At 28.5% G+C, this 21,936-nt stretch overlaps 1 protein-coding gene across 1 annotated transcript; it reads right to left on the bottom strand.

Moving 5' to 3' along the window:
- Positions 1 to 15,264: 15,264 nt before the first annotated feature.
- Positions 15,265 to 20,315, bottom strand: LOC129916240 (angiotensin-converting enzyme-like). The gene is made up of 6 exons (XM_055996080.1): positions 20,282 to 20,315; positions 19,672 to 20,218; positions 16,449 to 17,230; positions 16,174 to 16,391; positions 15,759 to 15,899; positions 15,265 to 15,692 (listed from the first exon to the last, which is right to left on the bottom strand). Exons 2-6 carry the CDS (start codon positions 20,138 to 20,140, stop codon positions 15,506 to 15,508), a joined length of 1,797 nt encoding a protein of 598 aa, XP_055852055.1. The 5' UTR covers positions 20,141 to 20,218; positions 20,282 to 20,315; the 3' UTR covers positions 15,265 to 15,505.
- Positions 20,316 to 21,936: the final 1,621 nt, after the last annotated feature.

Here is a 21,936-nt window from a genome sequence, read left to right on the forward strand (position 1 = left end):
TAAAATAACTATTTACTATGCTCGAATTTGGGCCATTTAGGCGAGCATTTTATAGGTAAGATATACCTACGTAAATTGTAAACTGACTCTTAATAATTATGATTCTGTTTCATCTTTTCAAAAGTATTAAAAATTTTACGTCAACGTTCTCAAAACAATGAAAAGGGAAACATTCACTTGCACTTCAACAACAGGAAGCAAAATAATTTTGGAATATGCCGAAAAATGGAGGGAATCAATTTGAATTCCTATCGAAAAAGACCACTTATTGGACTTCAAAAACCAGACATCCTTCTACAACTATTCAAAGTCCAACTACGAGCGTCACCATGACCAAGATCTTCAAAAAAAAGTGGATGAAGAGTAGATGAACGATGAGATCGAGGAAAGTAAGTACCATTCGATTATTGCTTCCTATGTTTTATAAAAACAATATTTTTGTCTCTTAAAATATTTTAACTTTGTTTTTTTGTTTTTCTGTTTTATTTCAGATTCCATAGATGTCATCCTAATGTGCCTAATGGATGGGTTCTGTTCCAAACAATAACATATACGATAAAGTTCACCATATACATATATTATTCAAAATTTTCAATTAAATTAATTTAATTATTTTATTCGATGTACCTATGTATTTAATTTAGAATATTCCCTCTCATGATTAAAAATTTAAATTCAAAATAACAAATGTTTTTCCTTAAATGGTTACAAAATTTCGCTCTGCTCCACTTTTTTTTGAATTTCAGGTTTTTTATTCAAAAAATTAGGAAAGAAAAATGGACGAAAAAATTCGTAGTCCAACGAAAAATTTGGTAGACTTACGAAAAAATTCATAGGCTTACGAAAATAAAATAAGTATAATCTACTAAAAAAATAATCCATACAACGAAAAGTTTCGTTAGCTAACGAATATTTTTTCATAATTTAATTAAAATATTCATAAAATTTACGAAAAAATTCGTTAGCTTACAAAAGTTTACGTTAATTGATGAACAAATTTCGTAAAGTAATGTAAAAATTCATAAATTCTCGATCAAAAATTTTTATGAAAAATTTCATTAAAATACGACAGTTTTCGTTAATTGATCAAGTTCTTCATTAACGTATGAAAACATTTCGTTGAGTCAATTAAATTTTTCATCGGCTGAAAATTAATAATTAAATTTTCGTTGGCTCAACGAATTTGTTCGTTGTATTTACGTAAGGATTTGGTTCAGTGTGTCATATCAAAATTTTGAAAACGATTGATTTTCTCAAAAACGGATATTATTTTGATTAAAAAACTTCAAGTCATAATTTTCAGATAAGATCTATCTTTTCAGGAATAAAAATCAAAACTCTTTTCTTTACGGAACCTCTTATAGAATAGGTTTTTTTGATTTCGGACTATTCATCTCCTAAACGATTTTTCTTTGCAAAGGCAATTATCTATAGATATATATAAAAAACATAAAGCAAAATCAAAATTTTTAAAAAGAACATTTTTGGATTTTAAAAATGAATTTATGAACTTTTTTATCAAAATTGCGAGAATAGGAAATTGAATTTTTTTTTTTAATTTTGGTTTTAGACGTTGATTAATAAGTGCTTAAAAATGGCATATATTTCATTAATTTTATTTATATAAATTTAGTATTTAAAAAAAGGTCTTTAACCTAACGATTTATTTATCAAAGTAGGTAGGGGAGAGTGGGGCTAAATGTAACAGGGGTAAGAATTAACAGCTAAAAAAAGCGATGTTCCTTTCAATATTAAGAAACGCGTAAAGGAGAAAAATGCTCAATTTTTGCATATCTACCGGCACATTTTCTTCAGATGAAGATTAGATGACAGGGTGAGAAGTTACACTAGTGGTGCCCAAAAAATGCATGTTAGTAACTTTTTTTTTTAATTTTATTTTTGGTCTACCTCTTTACCCGAAAAAGATAGAGTGCTAAGTGTTTTTTTGTTATATGCAACTGTGTTTTGGCTCAAATTGCGTGTATATGTTATGTCTATATCAGTTTCGCTTTTTTTTTTAATTGATTTTATGTGCCAAATTTCATGCTGGGGCTAGTTGTAACATTTTTCCGGGGCAAGTTGTACCATGTAAAAACCTACCTATACTGAAAAATTGTTTACCTAATATAATTAACAACCCTGAATATGAATGCTTGTAATTGAATTTGTATTTATTTTGAAATTGGAAACACATTTTTGAACCACCACTTGAATTTATAAAGCTTATAAAACAATTTATGAATTCGAATAACTTTTATTTAAGACTACTGTCAAAGTTTCTCTGGAAATCTTGGATTTGCTCCACTTTTTACAAATTTGCACCAAAATTTCATGACTGAGGTTTGTTTTTATTGTTATTAATTAAAAATAAATAAATATAAACAAATAAAGGTATTTTCTCTTATTTTTAGTTCTTGGTACAACCTACCCCGGTATGTGTTACACTTTGCCCCGTATGTGGGGTAAGTTGAAACAACACGATTTTTTTTTTGGAAGCTTTATTTTTCAACATTACCGTTATGTTTTGGTAAATTTGGATGATGGATCTTGGAGCTAAAACATGGGTCTTTAATTTAAAAAAGGTCTGGTTGACCCACTTTCAAATTTGTAGGAGAACCATCGATTTTAGAAAAAAGTGTTACATTTGGCCCCACTCTCCCCTACATTTCCAGAGAATTTATGAACCCTCTTCGAGCAAGTGGTAGTAATTGTAGCGACTCAACAAAATTTCAGCCAAATTCTCAAACCAAAATAAAGTTTAGGTATGTTAAAAGTGAAATTACAAAACTACTAATATTTGTTACTATTACTATTCATTGTTTGACGGTTAGAAAAAATGAATAATCTTTAGCGTAAATTAAATATGTACCTACTTAATTTTTGTCAAATATCACCTCAAGTCACTTTTTTGCCTTAACACTAAATCTTGAACAAAAACAAAATATTACCAAGTACATTAGGTATATCGAAGCCAAAAAAAATATGACAGTTGGGTATCATTTTGAACTTTTTAGACCTTTCACAAAGTCCTTAATAATTCCTGGCTTTCTGAATCATAGTTGGTTTACTTTGGTTCTTATATTATTCCATAAAGTTTTGCCATTGGTAAACTCACAAATAACTTAAAAACTATGTGAAAAGTTATATCCATGGATTGTTCGATGTCGGAAAATGTCTATCCTGTTTACAGTTTTATTTCATTGCTATTAAAATTGCGCATAAATATTTATAAACACCATATCATACAAAATATACACAAAAGAACACACACACTTTCCTTGATGTTGTTGAGAGGACCCTTTAGAGCAAAAAAAAAACATATTCAAACATATCTACCTACATAATATAGTTTTGTATACACTTGAAAAGTATAATCGTTAATATATACAATAGTTGTTTCCAATATGTGCTCACTCAACTGTATACGTACATGCAATCGTACAAATAATATACACGAGTCAAGAAAAACAAAACACAAATCTACAATCGTGTCTATTTCTTTATCCTTGGAGTAAAATTCAGTAGCATATTCTAAAGGATGTTCGATGGTATATTTTATATACATACATACATACATCTATACTGTTGCTATTGCTGACTGCTGGCTGCTGCAGTAAAAACACACAACCGACATCCAATTGAGTGTGTTTTTGTACAAAAGGCATCCGAATGCCGAATCCGAAGATAAACAGCATCCAAACATTATTTTGTCAATCGAATTCCAATTCATTTTTCATTCACAGTTCACTGAACATCTCTCTAAAATTTATGTAATAAAATAATTCTTCGTTTGTTATCATATTAAGTGTGTGCCTGTGTAGTGTCTCTACATTATATGTGAAGTTCTATAAAAAGGACTATGAAATATATCTTTGGCTATTCGGGAATAGGAGAGAAGATACCCAGATTGAAGGATGCCAACAATAAGAGGAAAAAAAAAATTACAAAAAACTTTACTCATTCGCCATTCGGGGATTTGTGATTCGATTTTCTTTTTTTAATTCAATTCTCAGTCAATAAAAATGTCTGTATATTTAGGGGATGATTGAAAAAAATATTTTGGGTCTACCTATCTAACGTCATTATTATTTCGAAATTTAAAATTTGAAACTTGTGTAATTGAATAAAAAGTTTATTTATGAAAAAACATACATATTTAGAGTTAAAATAGATAAATTCTATAGGTAATACAGTTTTAAGTCCTCTTTATATAGTTTAAACCAGGTTTTGCGAGCCAAAGTATTTAATTTATCCGATTTTCGTTATAGTACAAGTCAAAAAAATTCTAGCACATCACGTTTTTGAGATAATCCCGTTAGAAAATCAAAAATGCCGCTTTTAACCAGTTTTCGAGATTATTTCATAGCTTTTGGTCATTTGTTTAATATAAATTTGTAACAGTTTCTTAAAGAACTAAATCTTGTGTTTCTAGATCCGTTTAAATCTTTTAAATATCTCTTTTCTTCTTTGAGAAATCTTAAGTTGAAATTAACGTGTTTGGTATATCTCATGTTTATTTGCTTTTAATAGCAAATCTCGAAAAGTTCTTTGCCAATCGCTTTCAAATGTTGACACAACGTTTCATTTACATTCCTGTAAGTTTTTATATTGTTTTTAACAAGAAAAAAGTTATATTTTTCTCATTAGTTATTATTTAGTATAACTGGTTAAAAGCGGCATTTTCGATTTTCTAACGGGATTATCTCAAAAACGTTATGTGATAGAATTGTTCTGACTTCAGATTCGAACTCAGCACCCAAAAGACCTATAGAAAGGTATGTCTTGGTGTCTGTAACAAAAACCTTGTTGACCATTATAATGGTTAATTTGTGAATATTAAGCCTAAATGTAAAAAATTTCTTTATATGTTACATTTATTAGCTATCAGTAGATATATTATTGTAACCTAGCCAAGCCATATTGTTGTTTTTTATTTGCATTAAGCACAACATTTATGTGAGTGATTGTAAATGTAATTTTGTAATGAAAATCGTTTGAAATGCTTTCAAATAACCAAAAAAATCTTAACTGCGAGCTTTGAAGTTAATCGTTTCTAGTTTATAAGACTGCTGCACGAGAATTAGACAGACAAATACACAAATAGATAGGCAGACAGACAGATCGAATATTGTTTACACAAACTATAACAAAATTCGAACGATTAAAGAATTCAATAAGCATTGGATTTTGTTTTGCTGAAAAAAATTGCAGTTCACTGTGGCGTATGCGTAACATTTGTTTCAAAAGACTGTGAAGTTGGACGATAAATTAAAAAAAAAAAAGACGAAGAGTCGAAGGGTCCACAAGAAAAACAGCACAAATCTATTCCAACTCATTGCGTGAAAAACGCATTTTAAAATTTTGTTTTCATACATTTTAGTACTAAAAACACGTCACTAATTTATATTTTTAGCAATTCTTAAATTTTTTTTCTAAAAGTAAGATGCCTTCATATAGAGCTCAGTAAATACTAATACCTCATCATTAGTTTATTTTGTACAAAAAGTGACGTTTTTCTCTGTGGCCTTCATTTCGCAACGAATTTGTAGATAATTTTGGCCTTAGGAAAATAAAAGTTCATACACTGTTAAAAATGTTGGTGTTGTTTCTAAGAAAATTTAGTTCACATTGGAGGCAAACACCAATACTTTATTTAAATTTAATACTTTGAATGTATTGAATTTACATTGAAATCCAACAAAAGATTAAATTTTATGTTTTAGTTATATTTAGTTATTTTAATAGTTTTAGTTTTTATAATGATTTTTTTTATTACATACACTGAGAGAAAAAACGCAACATAAAATGTAAAATGTTCAACGTTGATTAAATGTGGAAAAAATTAACATGAAACTTCTTCAAAATAAAATTGAAACAACGTAAGAAATTTTTTATTTTTGTCGGACTTCATCTTTTGTTGCATTTTATCAATCTAATTTTCAACAGTGAAATAGCACGTTGGTAAAGCATTCTAATAGTAACCCAAGAGTTGTAGGTTCGATCCCCACCGGCTGCCCATTTTTTCTTTTTTTTTTTTTAATAAATTGATGCTTTTTTAAAAGTTGAAACAACTTTGATTTAAAGATGTTTTATAACGGTATACCACTTTAAACGAGGCTCTACTTTGATTTTAAAATTTTCATCTTCAACGCAAAATCATTCCGAAAAATAGTTGAATCAACGTGGTTTTCGTTTGAAAAATGTTTTGAAATTTTTTCATAATTTTTTCTAACAAAATATTTGTTAGTGAGTACTTTTTCAGATAATGTTCACCCTTAAACGGACAAAAAATTTTATTTCTTTTTAAAAATAACTTCCATTTCCGTTTACGTTTCTAAACCATTTTTATTTTAATTTAATATTCTTCAAATTTAAAAACTGTAACTTAGGTGCCTAGGGATAACTTTTAAATTCAAATTATATTTAAATACTTAAGATTACATTTTAATTAATAATATATTTGAAATTAAAATTTAAAAAGTGTGTAGGTACTTGCCTAAAGCTAGAACTACATCGAAACACAATGTCAAAAAAAATTATAAAAAGTAAACAAAAGTACAAAATAACAAAAACAATTTTATTGATGTGACATTTAAAAATGAAAATTATTTGAAAATTTATAAACTTTTTTGTACTTTTTTCACTTTGTGTTTCTATGTAGTTCAGGCTTAATAAAGTCGTAATTTAAAAACATATTTTTTAAACTGAAAAAAGCCTAATTCCCAAGGTTAAAAACTATACGACAGAATTTTTAACCGTGTTATAAATTAATTGATTTCTTAGAAAAAATGTATGTTTTAAGCAGATTTTCACATTAATTCAACATGATTTCCTTTTCTTAACAAAAAAATTGAACACAAATAAGTATGCCGATTACGGGCGTCCTTATTTGGGACATGCAGTTGGATAACCGACATCCGGTTGGAAATACTGAGAAAAATTTTAATTATTTTTTTAGATTTTTATTTGACTTCCTTCCTCTCCCGGATTCAGCGTGAATTTTTCATGTAAAACGTCATTTCCTTTGATTTTTAAATGTAATTTTATAATTTAATATGGGGTTTTCCGGATTGTACCGGGAGACTAAGCAGTTGAAATAAAAATTCGCAAAAATTACAGTATTTTTTTATTGCTATATAGAACTAATTGATGGCCATCCACCTTTGAATTTCGACCAAATATAATGAAAACCTTAACCCTCTATAGGCACACCTCTTTTTTGCGAATTTGGTGTATACTTTTTCATGGCGCTAGAACTTTTTTCGGTCCCACTATTTTATGGAGAATCATATTTGAAATTGAATTTTCCGAGGAATTCGAATACTGTATTCACAATTCCAAAAAAATGTATTTTCACCCTTAAAGAGACACTTTTTTGTGACCAATTTTCATTTTTGTCCTGCCAAATTCGCACCCGTGTGCCGACAGAGCGTTAATGTAGATATATTGAGCAACCTTTTCATATTTTTTTAAATAAAATTCTTTTTAAAATATAGTGAAATTCATATAGGTATTGAATTTTACTGAGTTTAAACGGATCCCCTTTTTTTAACAAGAAATCTTATTGTTTTAAAGTGCATTCTTTCTGCATGTTAGCGAAATTTATTAAACTAAACTAAAGTTCAATTGCTTTTTTCGTTTTTGGAATTTTGTATAGATTTCGGACAATTTGCAAAAATACATTTTTCAAAATTTTGTCTTCAAAATAATTTCTTAAAGAATTTTATGATATACTCCTGCAAACAATATTTTAACATAAAAAGTCACAATAAAAAAAAGTACCATTAGGGTCTCCCTTCTTCATTATAATTTGTATCTGTAGGTATTGAAAATGTATAACAACCCCTTAATGTATTTTAAATCATGAAAGATAAATTTTAAAATCTGCCATCATACATATTTTTTTCATCTATATGTATATTATGTGTTGAAAATCAAAGGGGAGGGTACAAAAGGCATTTTGGTATGTTTCTTTTCAATGAAAAAAACATATGCATGCACACTCATTCAACATATATCAATCGTCATAACAACTCCGCGACAACAATATCACTATAATTATTTATATGGAGTGGAAAAATGATTGTGTTCCACAATATGCATAATTTATTCAATTTAAATTGAAGCCCAGAAAAAATATAAAAACTCAATCTCCGCATGTGTTTCCAATATGGCTGACACTGACACCGACACCACAAACTGATCGGGATGACTTAATTTTTTTGTATGTTGTTTGTCTCTATTCACATGGAAAAGCCATTCCTAAATTCCATATCCATATTGAATAAACAAGAAAATCAGGACACATCTGCTTAGCATACTGTTTGCAGAATAATTTGTGATATTTTTTTTTTTTTGATATTAAGTTTTTAATGCAATATATCAATGGCAGTCATATTGCTGTGATATTAATAAGTCAAGATGCAAAGTGCGTTGCCAAAACTATAATAATATCTTCTAATCCCTTCCAAGGTATATTATAACAAATTCGTAGATACACAACTTCACCACAAAAATATCAAAAATGATTCATAAAACCAAAAACATTTAAATTGAAATAAAAATAAAAGAAACGAAAAGAAATTAAACAGTTGACACATAAATTTCCAAGTATATCACTTGGAAAAGAATATACAAATCTATTCTCCATATTGGTCGTCCCTCGCTTGTCCTTCTCACCCTTGATGCCTTCTTTAAGATTCTTTCCAGCCCGATTGACTTTTATATGAGACAACAATTTTTTTTTTTTTGTATTCATTTTGAGAATATAAGCCCCCATCTGCCCACATTGGATAGGCCATCTCTTAACTCTGCTGCCCTCTACTCTTCTTATTTTATCTGGCAAATCCAAAAACTAAAAATGAAAGAAAAAAAACTAAATAAATACAAGGAAAACAAAAATGATAAATTATTGCGAAAGACGAACTATTTTCAAACGACGCGCCGCTAAGACATATGTCGGCATTTTCTGCACAATAAATGTTTTGCTAGACAAATGCAACAAACAAAAATCGCAAAAATAAAAAAAAAAAATCTTTTTGCGCGAATCCTAAAAAAAAAAATATATTCACCCTACAGGGCTGTGAAAAATATTTGTAGGTATAGAATAATTTTTTAATAATAAGATTTAAAAATACATATATGTTGTTGCAGATTTTTAACTAAGCATTAAGGTGATATTACCTGCTGTGTCTGAGATTTAAATAAGATTTTTGCTAAAAGTCAAATGTGTTTTATGAAAAGTTTTTGTTTGATGTCTATAAAATTCATTTTTTAATTAATAGCGAGCCTAGTCCCAGTTATTATAGCTTCAACGAGAATTATCTTATATATAAAAATGAGTTCGTTTAGTGTGTGTGGCCGATAAACTCGCGTTTGGCTGGTCCGATTTTTTTAATTTTTTTTTTGTTTGAAAGGTATTAATATGTAGATGGTTTGTATCAAAAAAAAATAATACCTTTTATTGCATCTTTACAAAGCTGTCAATTTGTACGAGTAAAAAAACACTCTCGCTTTTTAAAAATTTTAACTTAGCTTAACTTGTAAACAAATTTATTAATGGCGTTTTCGATTGGCAGTCCGGAAGCGTCCGGAATCATTCTGAAAGCGTTTTATTCGTACAAAACTGACAGTTTTGTGTGAATAAAATTTTTTCAGAATGATTCCGGACGCTTCCGGACTGCCAATCGAAAACGCCATAAGACAAACTTTCAAAATAATTATTAGTAGGTAAAACAAATAATTTTCAAAATTTACCTACAAATGTATATACGTACACTACGTACAGGTTTGCAGAAATGAACTTAATCATACTTTGTTGTGCCGAAGATTGTTTAATCAATATGCTGTGGATAGGATATGTATGCAAAATATCCTCTGCAGGCTTTATTTCCTTTTAAAAGACGCAATAACACCCACTTCAAAAAGGCATTAAGCCTCACGGTTGTTTTTTCATTCTGAATTTGAATAATAGGTAAGCACTTTCACTTGGAATAAGACACCCACCCTAAATACTATAGTGTGGCCAAGCAGGGGGGTTGCAGGGGGGCAGCATGTCCCCCATACCTTCCTCAAAGTGAAATTACAATTTTGTTGTTTTTCGATCTTATAAAGTGGGTCAATTAAAACTGGGAAAAATAAGAAAAGGTTAGGTATAACACACACGGGTGAAATTGGCATATTAAAAAGGAAATAAAGCCTGCAGGGATAGAAATTAAAGATCTTTTGTTGCCTGGATCGCCGGCTGATAGGCATGATATAATGATATAATAGCGCATTTGTTTAAGATGAAGTTAAAATCATTAATGGATTTTATCATTAAACATAAAGGTTTAGGGAAAGTACAATGCTGGATGTACTCAGTAGAGTGGGGTTACTGCATGTCCGCATTTTGATTGGGCTGCAGAAAAGTCTCCAAAACAATGCCGCTAAAACAACTTATATCTTGAGTTCCATAGATCGCATCGTCAAGGTTGGTGTCTTCAGGCTTAGGGGAAATGACAGAACATCAGTGTTTGTATTCAGAATGTGAATTTGTGTTAATTTAGCCTACTCACATTAATTGGAAAATTCGCGATATCTAATCTCCCGAAATCCATATAAGGCTGCGACTAAAAGCTGCCAGACTTTTGATTTCGTTATAAGGCTATAAATCTGCATACTCACATTTTGGTTATCACTCTATTCCCAAAATTTGCTGTAGGCTCTTAGACTAATAGTAATTCCCCATGTGGTTGATGCAAAATGTTCGAAACGTTATCCAAGAGCTTTGATATCAGAAACAGTTACTGGAAATGATGGATACCCTTTATATCATAGGCGTTCCACTCAAGAAAATGAGAAATCAATGATCGTGAAAGTGAAAAATGTGAATATTGAAGTTGTGCCATATTCACCGATATTATACAAGGCATTCAAAGCCAACATAAATTTGAGTATTGTAATTCTGTGAAGTCCATCAAATACATATGCAAATATGTGATATAGGGCGCGATATAGCTTGTGTTGCATTAGAATCTTTTGAAAGGAATGATGAAATCACTATGTATCAAATAGAACCCTACATAAGCAGAAACGAAGCAGTTTGGCGAATTTTTTCGTTTCAAATACTTGAAATTTATCCAGCGCAGCGGTTCTTCATTGAGCAGTGCATTTGGAGAATGTATATTTTACATCTGAAAATTCTGCTTCAAGACTCAAGCGCAGCGGAACCACCGCATGTAATTTTAACCGCATTTTTTTCGTTATGCAAGAAATGTTGTATATCAAAAAGCAATAGGTTCTATAAATTGGTTTCAAATTATTTTCAAAAAAGTTCAATTTTTACGAAAGTGCACTCAGCGAAGCGGGTGGGGGTTAGCTAGTAATTGTATAAAATTAAGTTTATCAACTTTTTTTAGAGATTTTATGGGCTATTTGTTTTTATTATGGAAAAAAAGGGACTCGTTAAAAAATTCAAAAGGTTTTGTGAAACCTTATCCCAGATTTTTGGGTTAAAATGAGAAATTTGATTTCTTTTTTAATAAAACCTTTAAAAATAAATGGATTTTTTTGAAATTTAGGTTTTAGGTCTTGATATATAAAATTACTATAGAACACTAAATTTTAAAATTTTGTTTTTAAAAACTTATTTAAATGTAAAAATACTCAAACGATTTTAAAAAAACTTTTCTAAAAATAGGTACATCTTAACAAGAGAATATAAATTATTAAAATTTTTTGGAGCTCTGTTTAACTTTTTGAAAAACGAATTTTTAGAAATTTTGTTTGGAAAATCATAAGACATGTTTTTTTATATAGGTTTATATAAATAAAAATTTGAAAACGTTTAAAAAAAAATTAGTATAGGTCGTTTCAAATCAAAAGTCCAATGGAAAATTGAGCAAAAATAAAAAAAACTCATTCGCTTACTGGAAGGAAGCATTTATGAGGCAGCTGAACTTTTTCTAAAATTACGATAAAATAATGAAGAACAGTTCTTCATATCCCAATTTTAATTAATTTATCCGTCTGTGAAGTTCACTGGGTTAGCCTCAGAAAGCAGAGGCAAGTCTCCCGGGCTTGCATCACTCCATATCTGCGGACAATACAACAAAAACATACAATTATTTAATTATTTTTTATTTGAACGCAGTTGGGATAACTTTGCCGAAGATATTATTATAGGACTAGGTGAATATGGACCAGAAATGTCCAGTTTATATGATAGCAATTCATAACTTAAAATTCTATTCACATCTTTTCATTTGTATAATTGCGCAGTAAATATCTTATTTTCATAAATAAACAAATTCAGATTTTTCATTTGCTTATTTTTTTCCCTAGCATTTCTTTCATTCAAACAAGCATGAATTGTTGTGATTTTTGAGTTGATTTGTCGCAATGAGCCAATAAAATTGAGTTTTCTTGGTCTCAATTTTATTGGAAGGGAGAAAATAAACTCTGAGTCAGGACTTTTGATTTGAAACGCCCTATAGGTATACAATTTTTAATAAATGACAAATTAAACCAAAATTTCAAAAAAATCAACGACCCTTTTACAAAAAAATTAATTTTTGTGAAGCATTCCATCGTCACGGGTGGGACACTTGTACCATGTCCATGGTGTTATTAATTTCCCTTTTAAATTTTACACATAATTGTAATTTTACATAGGTAGACTTTCATAATTCCAACAGTAAAAATTGGTAGCGGGTCTTATATCCAAATTCTGTGATCTAAATTCTATTTAACACTGTACGAGACTGAATGTTCATTTCATTTCATTTCATCTATTTCAAAATACTGTACATAAAATTAGAATTCTGTACCTAACTGAAAATACTGTATGAGTAAAATACCTACTGTAGTTATTACATAATTCCATATAGTTAAAAATTCTATATCTTGAAATATAGAAATACAAGAAATATTTTTGTAAAATGACGAAGGAGTTTTAAAAATTGTAAGACTAAAAAGGACATATAACAAATTGATTGGGTTGGATTTTATAAGCCTGAGGACTGTTTAGCACTGATGGGCGATTTCGTGTAAAAAACTGGTTTTACATTTTTTGTGTTAAAAACCGTAAAAAATGGTATAAAATGAATGCTAAAAAACGGTAAATAACTTAAAAAACGCCTTCATTTTGACAGGTTGCCATTCGAAGTACCTATATACATAGATTTTGTATAAAACACTTCATTTTGCTACATTGAATTCAAATAAACGTTTATTAAATATAAATAATTAAAAAATATTTCCAAAGTCATTATAATTGCCTTTTTTATCTAGAAGACAAATGAGATAATTTGGCACATTATGATTTGAAAATAGGCAAGGTTTTTTCTAATGCCACTTCTGGGGACAAAAGAAGAAGTTGTTTTGTACTAATACCACAAGTGGGTTAACACCAAATTATTTTTATTCTTAATGTGTTAGACTTTTTACATCTAAAATGGAAGCGGGTCAAAACTCTGACTTTCAAAACACTGCTTTTTTAAAGAAAATTCTGTTTTTCAAAATTCAGCTTTTTTCTATCTTATCTGCATAAATTTTTGTATGACATACTACCAATTACAAACTCTGTTGGACGGTACACAATATATTCATTTTCTTTTTCAATTTTTTGAATGAAAATTTTTTTAAATTTTTCTTAATATTTTTAAATTCATTAATTTCTCAAAAAAAATTAATAGTAACAAAACAGGCAAAATAAGTAAGTATACTGAGGGAAAAAACAACTTAAAATCAACGAAAACCACGTTGATTCAACTATTTTTCGGAATGATTTTGCGTTGAAGACGAAAATTTTAAAATCAAAGAAGAACATCGTTAGTTTAAAGTGGTTTACCGTTATAAAAAATCTTTAAATCAAAGTTGTTTCGACTTTAAAAAAAAGCATCAATTTATTAAAAGAAAAAACGGGCAGCCGCTGGGGATCGAACCTACAACTTTTGAGTTACTAGGCGAATGCTTTACCAACATGCTATCTCACTGTTGAAAATTAGAGTGATAAAATGCAACAAAATCTGAAGTCCGACAAAAATGAAAAAATTTCTTACGTTGTTTCAATTTTATTTTGAAGAAGTTTCATGTTAATTTTATCAACATTAAATCAACGTTGAACATTTTACATTTTACAAATTTTGCAAATATTGTGAGAGTTTGATATTACAAAATTATGCAAAATATTAAAAAAAAGTTTTAGAATAAATTAATTAAAGCTTGCTTTTTAGCGTTTTCCTAACCTTTTTTTTATTTTTTTGTAGAATTTTGAAAAACTGAATTTTGTTGTCCAGTTGAATTGCGACCCCAATCTTAAAAAAATTGTCAAATTTGCCTCAACATAAAATATTAAAATTTAATATTATACATTATATTAATTACCCAATAATTTTTTTTCTAGAGTCTGTAGAAAGATATACAAGATATTTATTTAAAGCTAAAATTTAAAAGGCTTGCCAAAAAGTTTTTTTATTTTTTGACTTAATTTTAATTGATTATTTGAAAAAAAAAAAAAAAAATAAATAAATGAAAACATCTGAATACTTGATAAAAAAAATATAATTTGGTTTAGTCCAATCGAAAGCTAAAATGTTTGAAAATTTGTTTGTATTCCTTTTTTTTCAAAAAAAATAAAAAACGTGGCTTAAACTGCATACCTGCCGACGAAATAGTTTTGCAATCCAATATTAGGTTTCGTTCAAACTGATTTCATTAAATTCTTATTCAAAAAATGCTATTTAAAATCCTCAAAATTTTTGTATCTGCATAGCTTAACTTAAAAGTAAAATAAAATATAAAATATCTGAAGCAAATAAATTTTTAAAAATTTAAAATTATAGGAATTTGCATACAAAATTATTCAGCACTGTTAATGCACACATACAAAAAAAACATACCCACTAGAAGAGTTTTCCACTTTAACAAACATGTATTTGTGTGTGGTGATGGATAATAATAGTTATAAAAAAAAAACACATTTGAATGAACACACCTCTACACTTATAAGATGATAATCTGCAATCGCATCCATCTCTTTGCAAATAGACATATGCATACAAGTAAGTACGAGTGTGTTTGCTTATAAATAAATTTTTGAGATTTATCCGAGATTTATTATGTGGTTCAAAGAAGTTTTGTAAGTTTCCTTTTGGTCGCGGATCTAAATGCCGCCACTCTAGCTCGTTCGCTGGCCGCCATTCATATATTTGAAAAGCTATGCAAAGAGGCAATGTCGATGGCCTTATGATAGGTAATGGTAAAGTATTTTGTATGATGGTGTTGGATGTAAGTATATTTTATTTTTTTTATCTTTGGTCTATAGCTTATCTGGGCTTAATGTAATTTGATACAAGTTGATAATTCAATTAAATGACATTCATACACAAGATAAAAAATATTTAATCTTTTATAAAATAAACAAGTTCAAAAGAAATATATATTTATTTTGTTTGGAGCTTTAAGAACCTGTGTAAAGGAATTTTACGTTCAAAGCCTTTAACTGTCTAAAAGTCATTCAAAATCAATCAATCAAAGTAAGATCCCAACCCAAAACATTAATGTTAGCTTTTTTGTTCCTTCTAACAAGCATTTTATTGAGTGGTTTAAAGAATTCCAATATTCCATCAGCAGTAACTTTCGGATCTTCAGGAAACATGGACGCCAAAACCTCGTTAAATGGTTTTGATTTTCCAAATTTCATCATTTTTCTAAAAAATAAAATTAAGACAAAATTCAATAAAATATTTTTTTTAAGATTCACACTCAATACATACTTTAATGCATTACCAGCATCTCTGGTTCGATTTCCATTTCCATATATGCTACAAAAATGCAAAGCTTTTTTTGGAAATTTTCCACTAAGTTCGCATAATTTTTTATGAATTTGAAAACTCAAAATTTCTGTTGTAAATTCACTAGAAAAAAAAAAAATAAGTAAAAATTTATAAACAAACATATTTCATTAGAAAGCTTAAGTTCGGGTAATATGGAATACACCTGCGGGTAATATGGCCAAATTGTGAGATCCCGGAATTAATAGACTAGCTTTACTCCGTTTGCGAACCTAAATGCTTTAAGACCAACAATATTCTTGGATAGTTATTTTCGATTAAGAATTATGGCAGTGGTCCATATTACCCGCCTGATCCAAATTGCCCGAAATAAATCAACAATACTCTTATAACTCACATTGACATTTGATTGTTGTTCATTTCTTGATAAAAATTGAAAGGAAAATCATAAGTATCAGTAGTATGTCCTTCTGGAGCCTTTATCCCAGCATATGTCATCATGTTATACCAATAATGATCGTTAAGTTCCTCGAATGTAATGGTTTCTGACAACAAATCTATCATAACTTGAGCATGAACAAAATCTAATGGTAGGTATAAAAATCGTTGTACAGCCTTTATACGAAAAAATCGTATTATTTATGATCAACTATCACCAAATAATATACAAACCATTCGAAAAACTCGATTCATTTCAATTTTACTTGTGATATCATAAAATCCAATCAATCGAGTATCAATCTTCTCTACATAGTCATAAGTCGATGCTGTAAGCATTGCAGTCTTTCCAATTGCATAGTCTAAATTTTGCGGGGCACCAAAAAAATATGCTGGCAAACCTTTCATTTCTTTGGCATAATAAAGCTTTCCCATTTCTGCGTGAGCTTCAAGAAAATCCAAAAAGTCCATATTATCACAATATTGTAGAGATATATTGGGAGTTTTATAAATAGTTCGAACTTCACAATTATCGACTTTATCAATTTCTCTATCTTCATCATAATCATAATGAACAAATGAATAATCATCATCAGTTTTATCTTTATCTTCATCTTCTTCTTCATTTTCAACTGATTTGTTAGGTTGAAATATTTTTATACGATCTTCCCAAATATTTGATGGATATTTCTCAAAACCTAAATTTTGATAAAATAAGTCGGCAATTTCATACAATGTTGATGAATAGTGTGCGTCAACATCTATATGTGGAAGACTATTGTAGGGAAACAATTCTTCAATTATGCTATAGTTTGTCATAATTTGATGTCCAATTTGTCGAAATAAATGATCAGGAATTAGTCTACTTGGTCCAATAATAGATTTGCCAAATTTTTTTTGCAATAGATTTCGAAAGAACGCATGAAGTTGCCAATAAAGAGAACGTGTTTTCCACATTAAATGTTCCATATCGGTTATGTTGAAGCCTCTAGACCAAAATTCTACAGGTGATAGACCTAAAAGAAAAAAAAATTGAGAAAGTAGGTATGTATTATTAAGCTTGTCAAGCGTACAGGGGTCAAAATCTCAAAAATCTGATATTTCAAAAACCGAAATTCCCGAAAATAAAAAATTCTAAAAATCCAGAATATCAAAATTCCTACAAGCCGATAGTCCCAAAAATACAAAATCACAAAATTCCAAAACCCCGAAATTCAGAACACCTAAGATCCATGTGGGACCCCCAAATTCACAAAAATTATATAAAATGAAAAAAATTTGAGCAAATTTTTGTCTCTTCATGTAAATTTTTGGAATATCGATTTTGGAAAAATGGACCTTAGTGATTTTTTGTTCAATTGAAGTTTCAGTGAACAAACGATTTTGAAGAAATTTTTGCTTTTTCTGTTTTCGAGATTTAAGCCTTTCTGAATTTTTGGATTTCCGGATTTTGGGTTTTCGGCTCTAAGGATCTATGTCTTAAATACCTATTGGAAATTAAATATTTTTCTAAGTTTTGAATAAAAAAATTTTAAATCGAAAGTAAAAAAATTAAATTTAAACATTTTTTTTTTCAAAAACTTTAATTTTGAAAATTGTACATTTTACACTTTAAAATTTTTGTAAATCTCTAGGTATTAATTTTTAATATAAATGACTTTTTTATTATATATGCTTAGTTACTAAAAAATAAATACATTTAAAAAAAAAACGGCAACGCCATATTTCCGTTCTGCAAATTTTTTGAAAAAAAATTAAGAACGCAGTTTTGTTAGAATTTTTAAGACTGTATTACATACACTAAACATTATCGAAATCTTGAGTGCCAATTTTGAAAAAAATGCAATACCTCGAAAACGTTATATGTATGTAGGCATAGGAGATATGCGTTAAAAACGAGATATTAAAGAAATAAAACCATGGGTCTATGGGAAATTAAGTAAAAATTATCTGTACCAAGTTTCAAGCAAATAGTAATCCGCTAAGGTAATTTTTACACTAAAAAAAAAAAAATCTGATTTTTAAGAAGTTGGTAATTTGTCAACAGTTTTGCCGTCATAATTTTTGAACTAAGGGTTCCTTAACGAAAAAAAAGTGATGGCATTTTTTGGAATTACCATGGTTAGTTGAGAGAGGTTTAAAAAAGTACTGTTCGTGTACTAAAAAAGAAATCCCCTCACAGACCATTTTATATTTGTTGTTACTTTTGAAACAAAAATTGGATAGATTATACTAAGAATTAAGCTTTTCTAGGTGCTCAATGATTCTTACTCAAGGTTTTTAAGGTGAAATAAAACAAATCAATTTAAGTTTCCTAACATTAATTTTATATGGACTACATTCAATTAAGTAAGAATTCTAAGTGAAATAAATAACATTTGAAGTGCAGTGCTCACACCAGTGGTTTAACTTTTTCTAAATTATAATTTAAGTAAGTCACTGTGGTGTATGCGTACTATTTTTGTTGAATTTTTTTTTTCTAAAAAATTTATGAAACTAGTTGGCCTTTGTAACCAAGTAAAGTTGGGATGACGAATATAAATGGTGGTTTAGCCTGGGCTAACTTTCAAAAAAACGAACCCTACCTAGTGATAAATCCACGATATTTTGACTGAACAAAAAAAAAATATTTTTTGTGGTTTTTGAGGTGAATAAGAAATAATACTTCAATAATTTATAAATTAAAGGTAAAATAGTGAAAATTAAAATTGGGATATCCTATGCTAACCTTTTGCAATCTAATCAGGCAGGTAAAGCCGTAAAGTCGTACCAATTTTTGAAATTAAGAAAAATAATTTTTAGACCGTTATCAACGTTACGTTTTCTTGATTTCTAGCTTTCTCATAAACGACTAAACCGATTTCAAAGAAAATTTTTTACATAAAATGTTGTTGGAGCTTCAATGTTAAAACCACTTTTAAAAAAAGATTCTAAACTTTATTTTTGATAAATCAATTTTTTGAAAACGGATGAATGAATTTCATTGAATTTTATCTTATTTTGTTTGTCAGTTTAAATCTTGGCCTACCAATTTTTTTTTTATTTTTGTGAGAAAAAAAAAGATTTTCAATAAAAAAATTCTAAAAATTCTTTGTTATTGGAACCTACAAGAAATTAAATGGCTATGGCATATATTTTGTTTGCAGGTCAATACCATTTAATGAAATGTTTTTGTAACTTTAAACCAATTTTTTGTATTAATTTATGTATGAATTTTTAAAAAGATCTAATATTCGAAACAACATGCAATTTTTTTTATTTTGCGATATGTCCGGCCTGTATTGAGTTCTTCATACAAAAATTAGGTTTAAATTGAATTAACTACTTAATTATGTCTTTTATTATCCACTGAAAACTTAGCTGTGAATTAGTCAATTTTGTTCCATATGTCTTTAGACTCATTCTTCCTATTGCTATTATAATGCAGGTATTGTACGTCTATTTCTTCAAAACTTACCACTCAAAGCAGCAGCGTCCCTAATTGCGTCAATAGTGATCATAAGATTATCCTCTGCCCAATTTCCAGTTACATTTCTCCACTCAATCCAATAGTGTTTGAGTTCTTCTTCATCAGTAGTTTTTTTCATTATTTCTTCAACATGTGATTTAAATGATAATTTCACTCTATCATCATCATATTCTGGAATTTCTTTATAGCTTGGTAAATAATCAAGCTCTCTCAAAGACTCTAATAATCTTGAATTTCGAGATGCTCCAATTATATTCTCATCAGCTAATTGAACCAAAACTTCAAATGCATATTTTAATTCTTTATCTTTAAAGTTGTTAAAGTCGAATTTTTTTGCATTCGTAACAATTTTATTTACAAAATTTACGTAATTTCGATTTAATTTGTATTGATTGCGTTGAGAATTTACGTCGAAATTAAATTTTTTATCAGTTAAATTATTGAAAAATGTAAACATTTCTTCACTTGTACAATTTAAGAAATTTCTAGCTTCTGTTTCATTGGAATTTAATTGTTGACTACTGACTTGACAAACCTAAATATTTATAACAACAATTACTTACAAATATTATAAAGAAGTTAGAATAGTTTCTCTTACCAATATTACAGTGATTGCCAAAATAAAATAGTGTACTGATTAGGGTGGGTCAAAAAAATCGAAATTCTTTTTTTTGATTTGGTACTCCGAAAAATCGATTGCTAGACCCCTCTAGAATATACACACCAAATATGAGCTCTTTATATTAATGGGAAGGTCCTCCGCTTTGCAATTTTCCATTTTTACATCAAGCTTCTACTAAAAAAAAATAATTTTTTTATTAATTGACTTTTTAGCAAATTTCTTTTCAGATTCTTGTAGGAAATTGAACGCTCTACAAAAAAGGCCTTATACACTTTTTTCGTTTATCTAACCGTTGAATAGATATTTGAGGTAAAAAAATCGAGAAAATCTTTAAAAATTCGTTTTTTGGTCTTAATTTTGTAACAAACTGAAAAATTATAATCATCAAACGCGCAAGACATATTCTTGTTGGAAATTGACTGCTTCACAAAAAAGGTCTTATTAACTTTTTTCATTAATCTAACCATTCTAAAGATATTAAAGGTCAAAGTTAAAAAAAAAATATAAAAACTTTTTATATTTAAAAAAAAATTCCAATTCACTGAAACTTCATTATTTTCAAATTAGCAAGATATATTCTTGTAGGGCCTTAAACGTTCTACAAAAAATTCCTTGGAATCAAATTGATTGCTTTAACCGTTTAGAAGATATTCGTATCCAAATCGCAATGCCTACGGGTCATAAGAAAACTATTGAAATCAGTGAGCATTGGTTTGGATACGAATATCTTCTAAACGGTTAAAGCAATCAATTTGATTCCAAGAAATTTTTTGTAGAACGTTTAAGCCCCTACAAGAATATATCTTGCTAATTTGAAAATAATGAAGTTTCAGTGAATTGGAATTTTTTTTTAAATATAAAAAGTTTTTATATTTTTTTTTAACTTTGACCTTTAATATCTTTAGAATGGTTAGATTAATGAAAAAAGTTAATAAGACCTTTTTTGTGGAGCAGTCAATTTCCAACAAGAATATGTCTTGCACGTTTGATGATTATAATTTTTCAGTTTGTTACAAAATTAAGACCAAAAAACGAATTTTTAAAGATTTTCTCGATTTTTTTACCTCAAATATCTATTCAACGGTTAGATAAACGAAAAAAGTGTATAAGGCCTTTTTTGTAGAGCGTTCAATTTCCTACAAGAATCTGAAAAGAAATTTGCTAAAAAGTCAATTAATAAAAAAAATATTTTTTTTTAGTAGAAGCTTGGTGTAAAAATGGAAAATTGCAAAGCGGAGGACCTTCCCATTAATATAAAGAGCTCATATTTGGTGTGTATATTCTAGAGGGGTCTAGCAATCGATTTTTCGGAGTACCAAATCAAAAAAAAGAATTTCGATTTTTTTGACCCACCCTAGTACTGATATTTTCTTCGTCATTTTTAAAATGTTGTGATATTTATTTATTTTTTATAATTTACTCAAACTTAAACATTACCGCTGCGCCGGTGTGTGACTAAGCTTAGATGCAATTTAACTGTTTGTTTTGTATTAAAACTTGTTAATTTATACAAATATACATATCTGTTATCTGTAAATGTGAGCAATACCTAAACTATGACGATTCATAATCATATTATGTAGGTACACTGAGGGAAAAAATAAATTGAAGTTGAAACGTCTTTGTTTCAA

This window comes from Episyrphus balteatus, chromosome 3, assembly GCF_945859705.1.
Source record: "Episyrphus balteatus chromosome 3, idEpiBalt1.1, whole genome shotgun sequence".
Taxonomy (NCBI): domain Eukaryota; kingdom Metazoa; phylum Arthropoda; class Insecta; order Diptera; family Syrphidae; genus Episyrphus; species Episyrphus balteatus.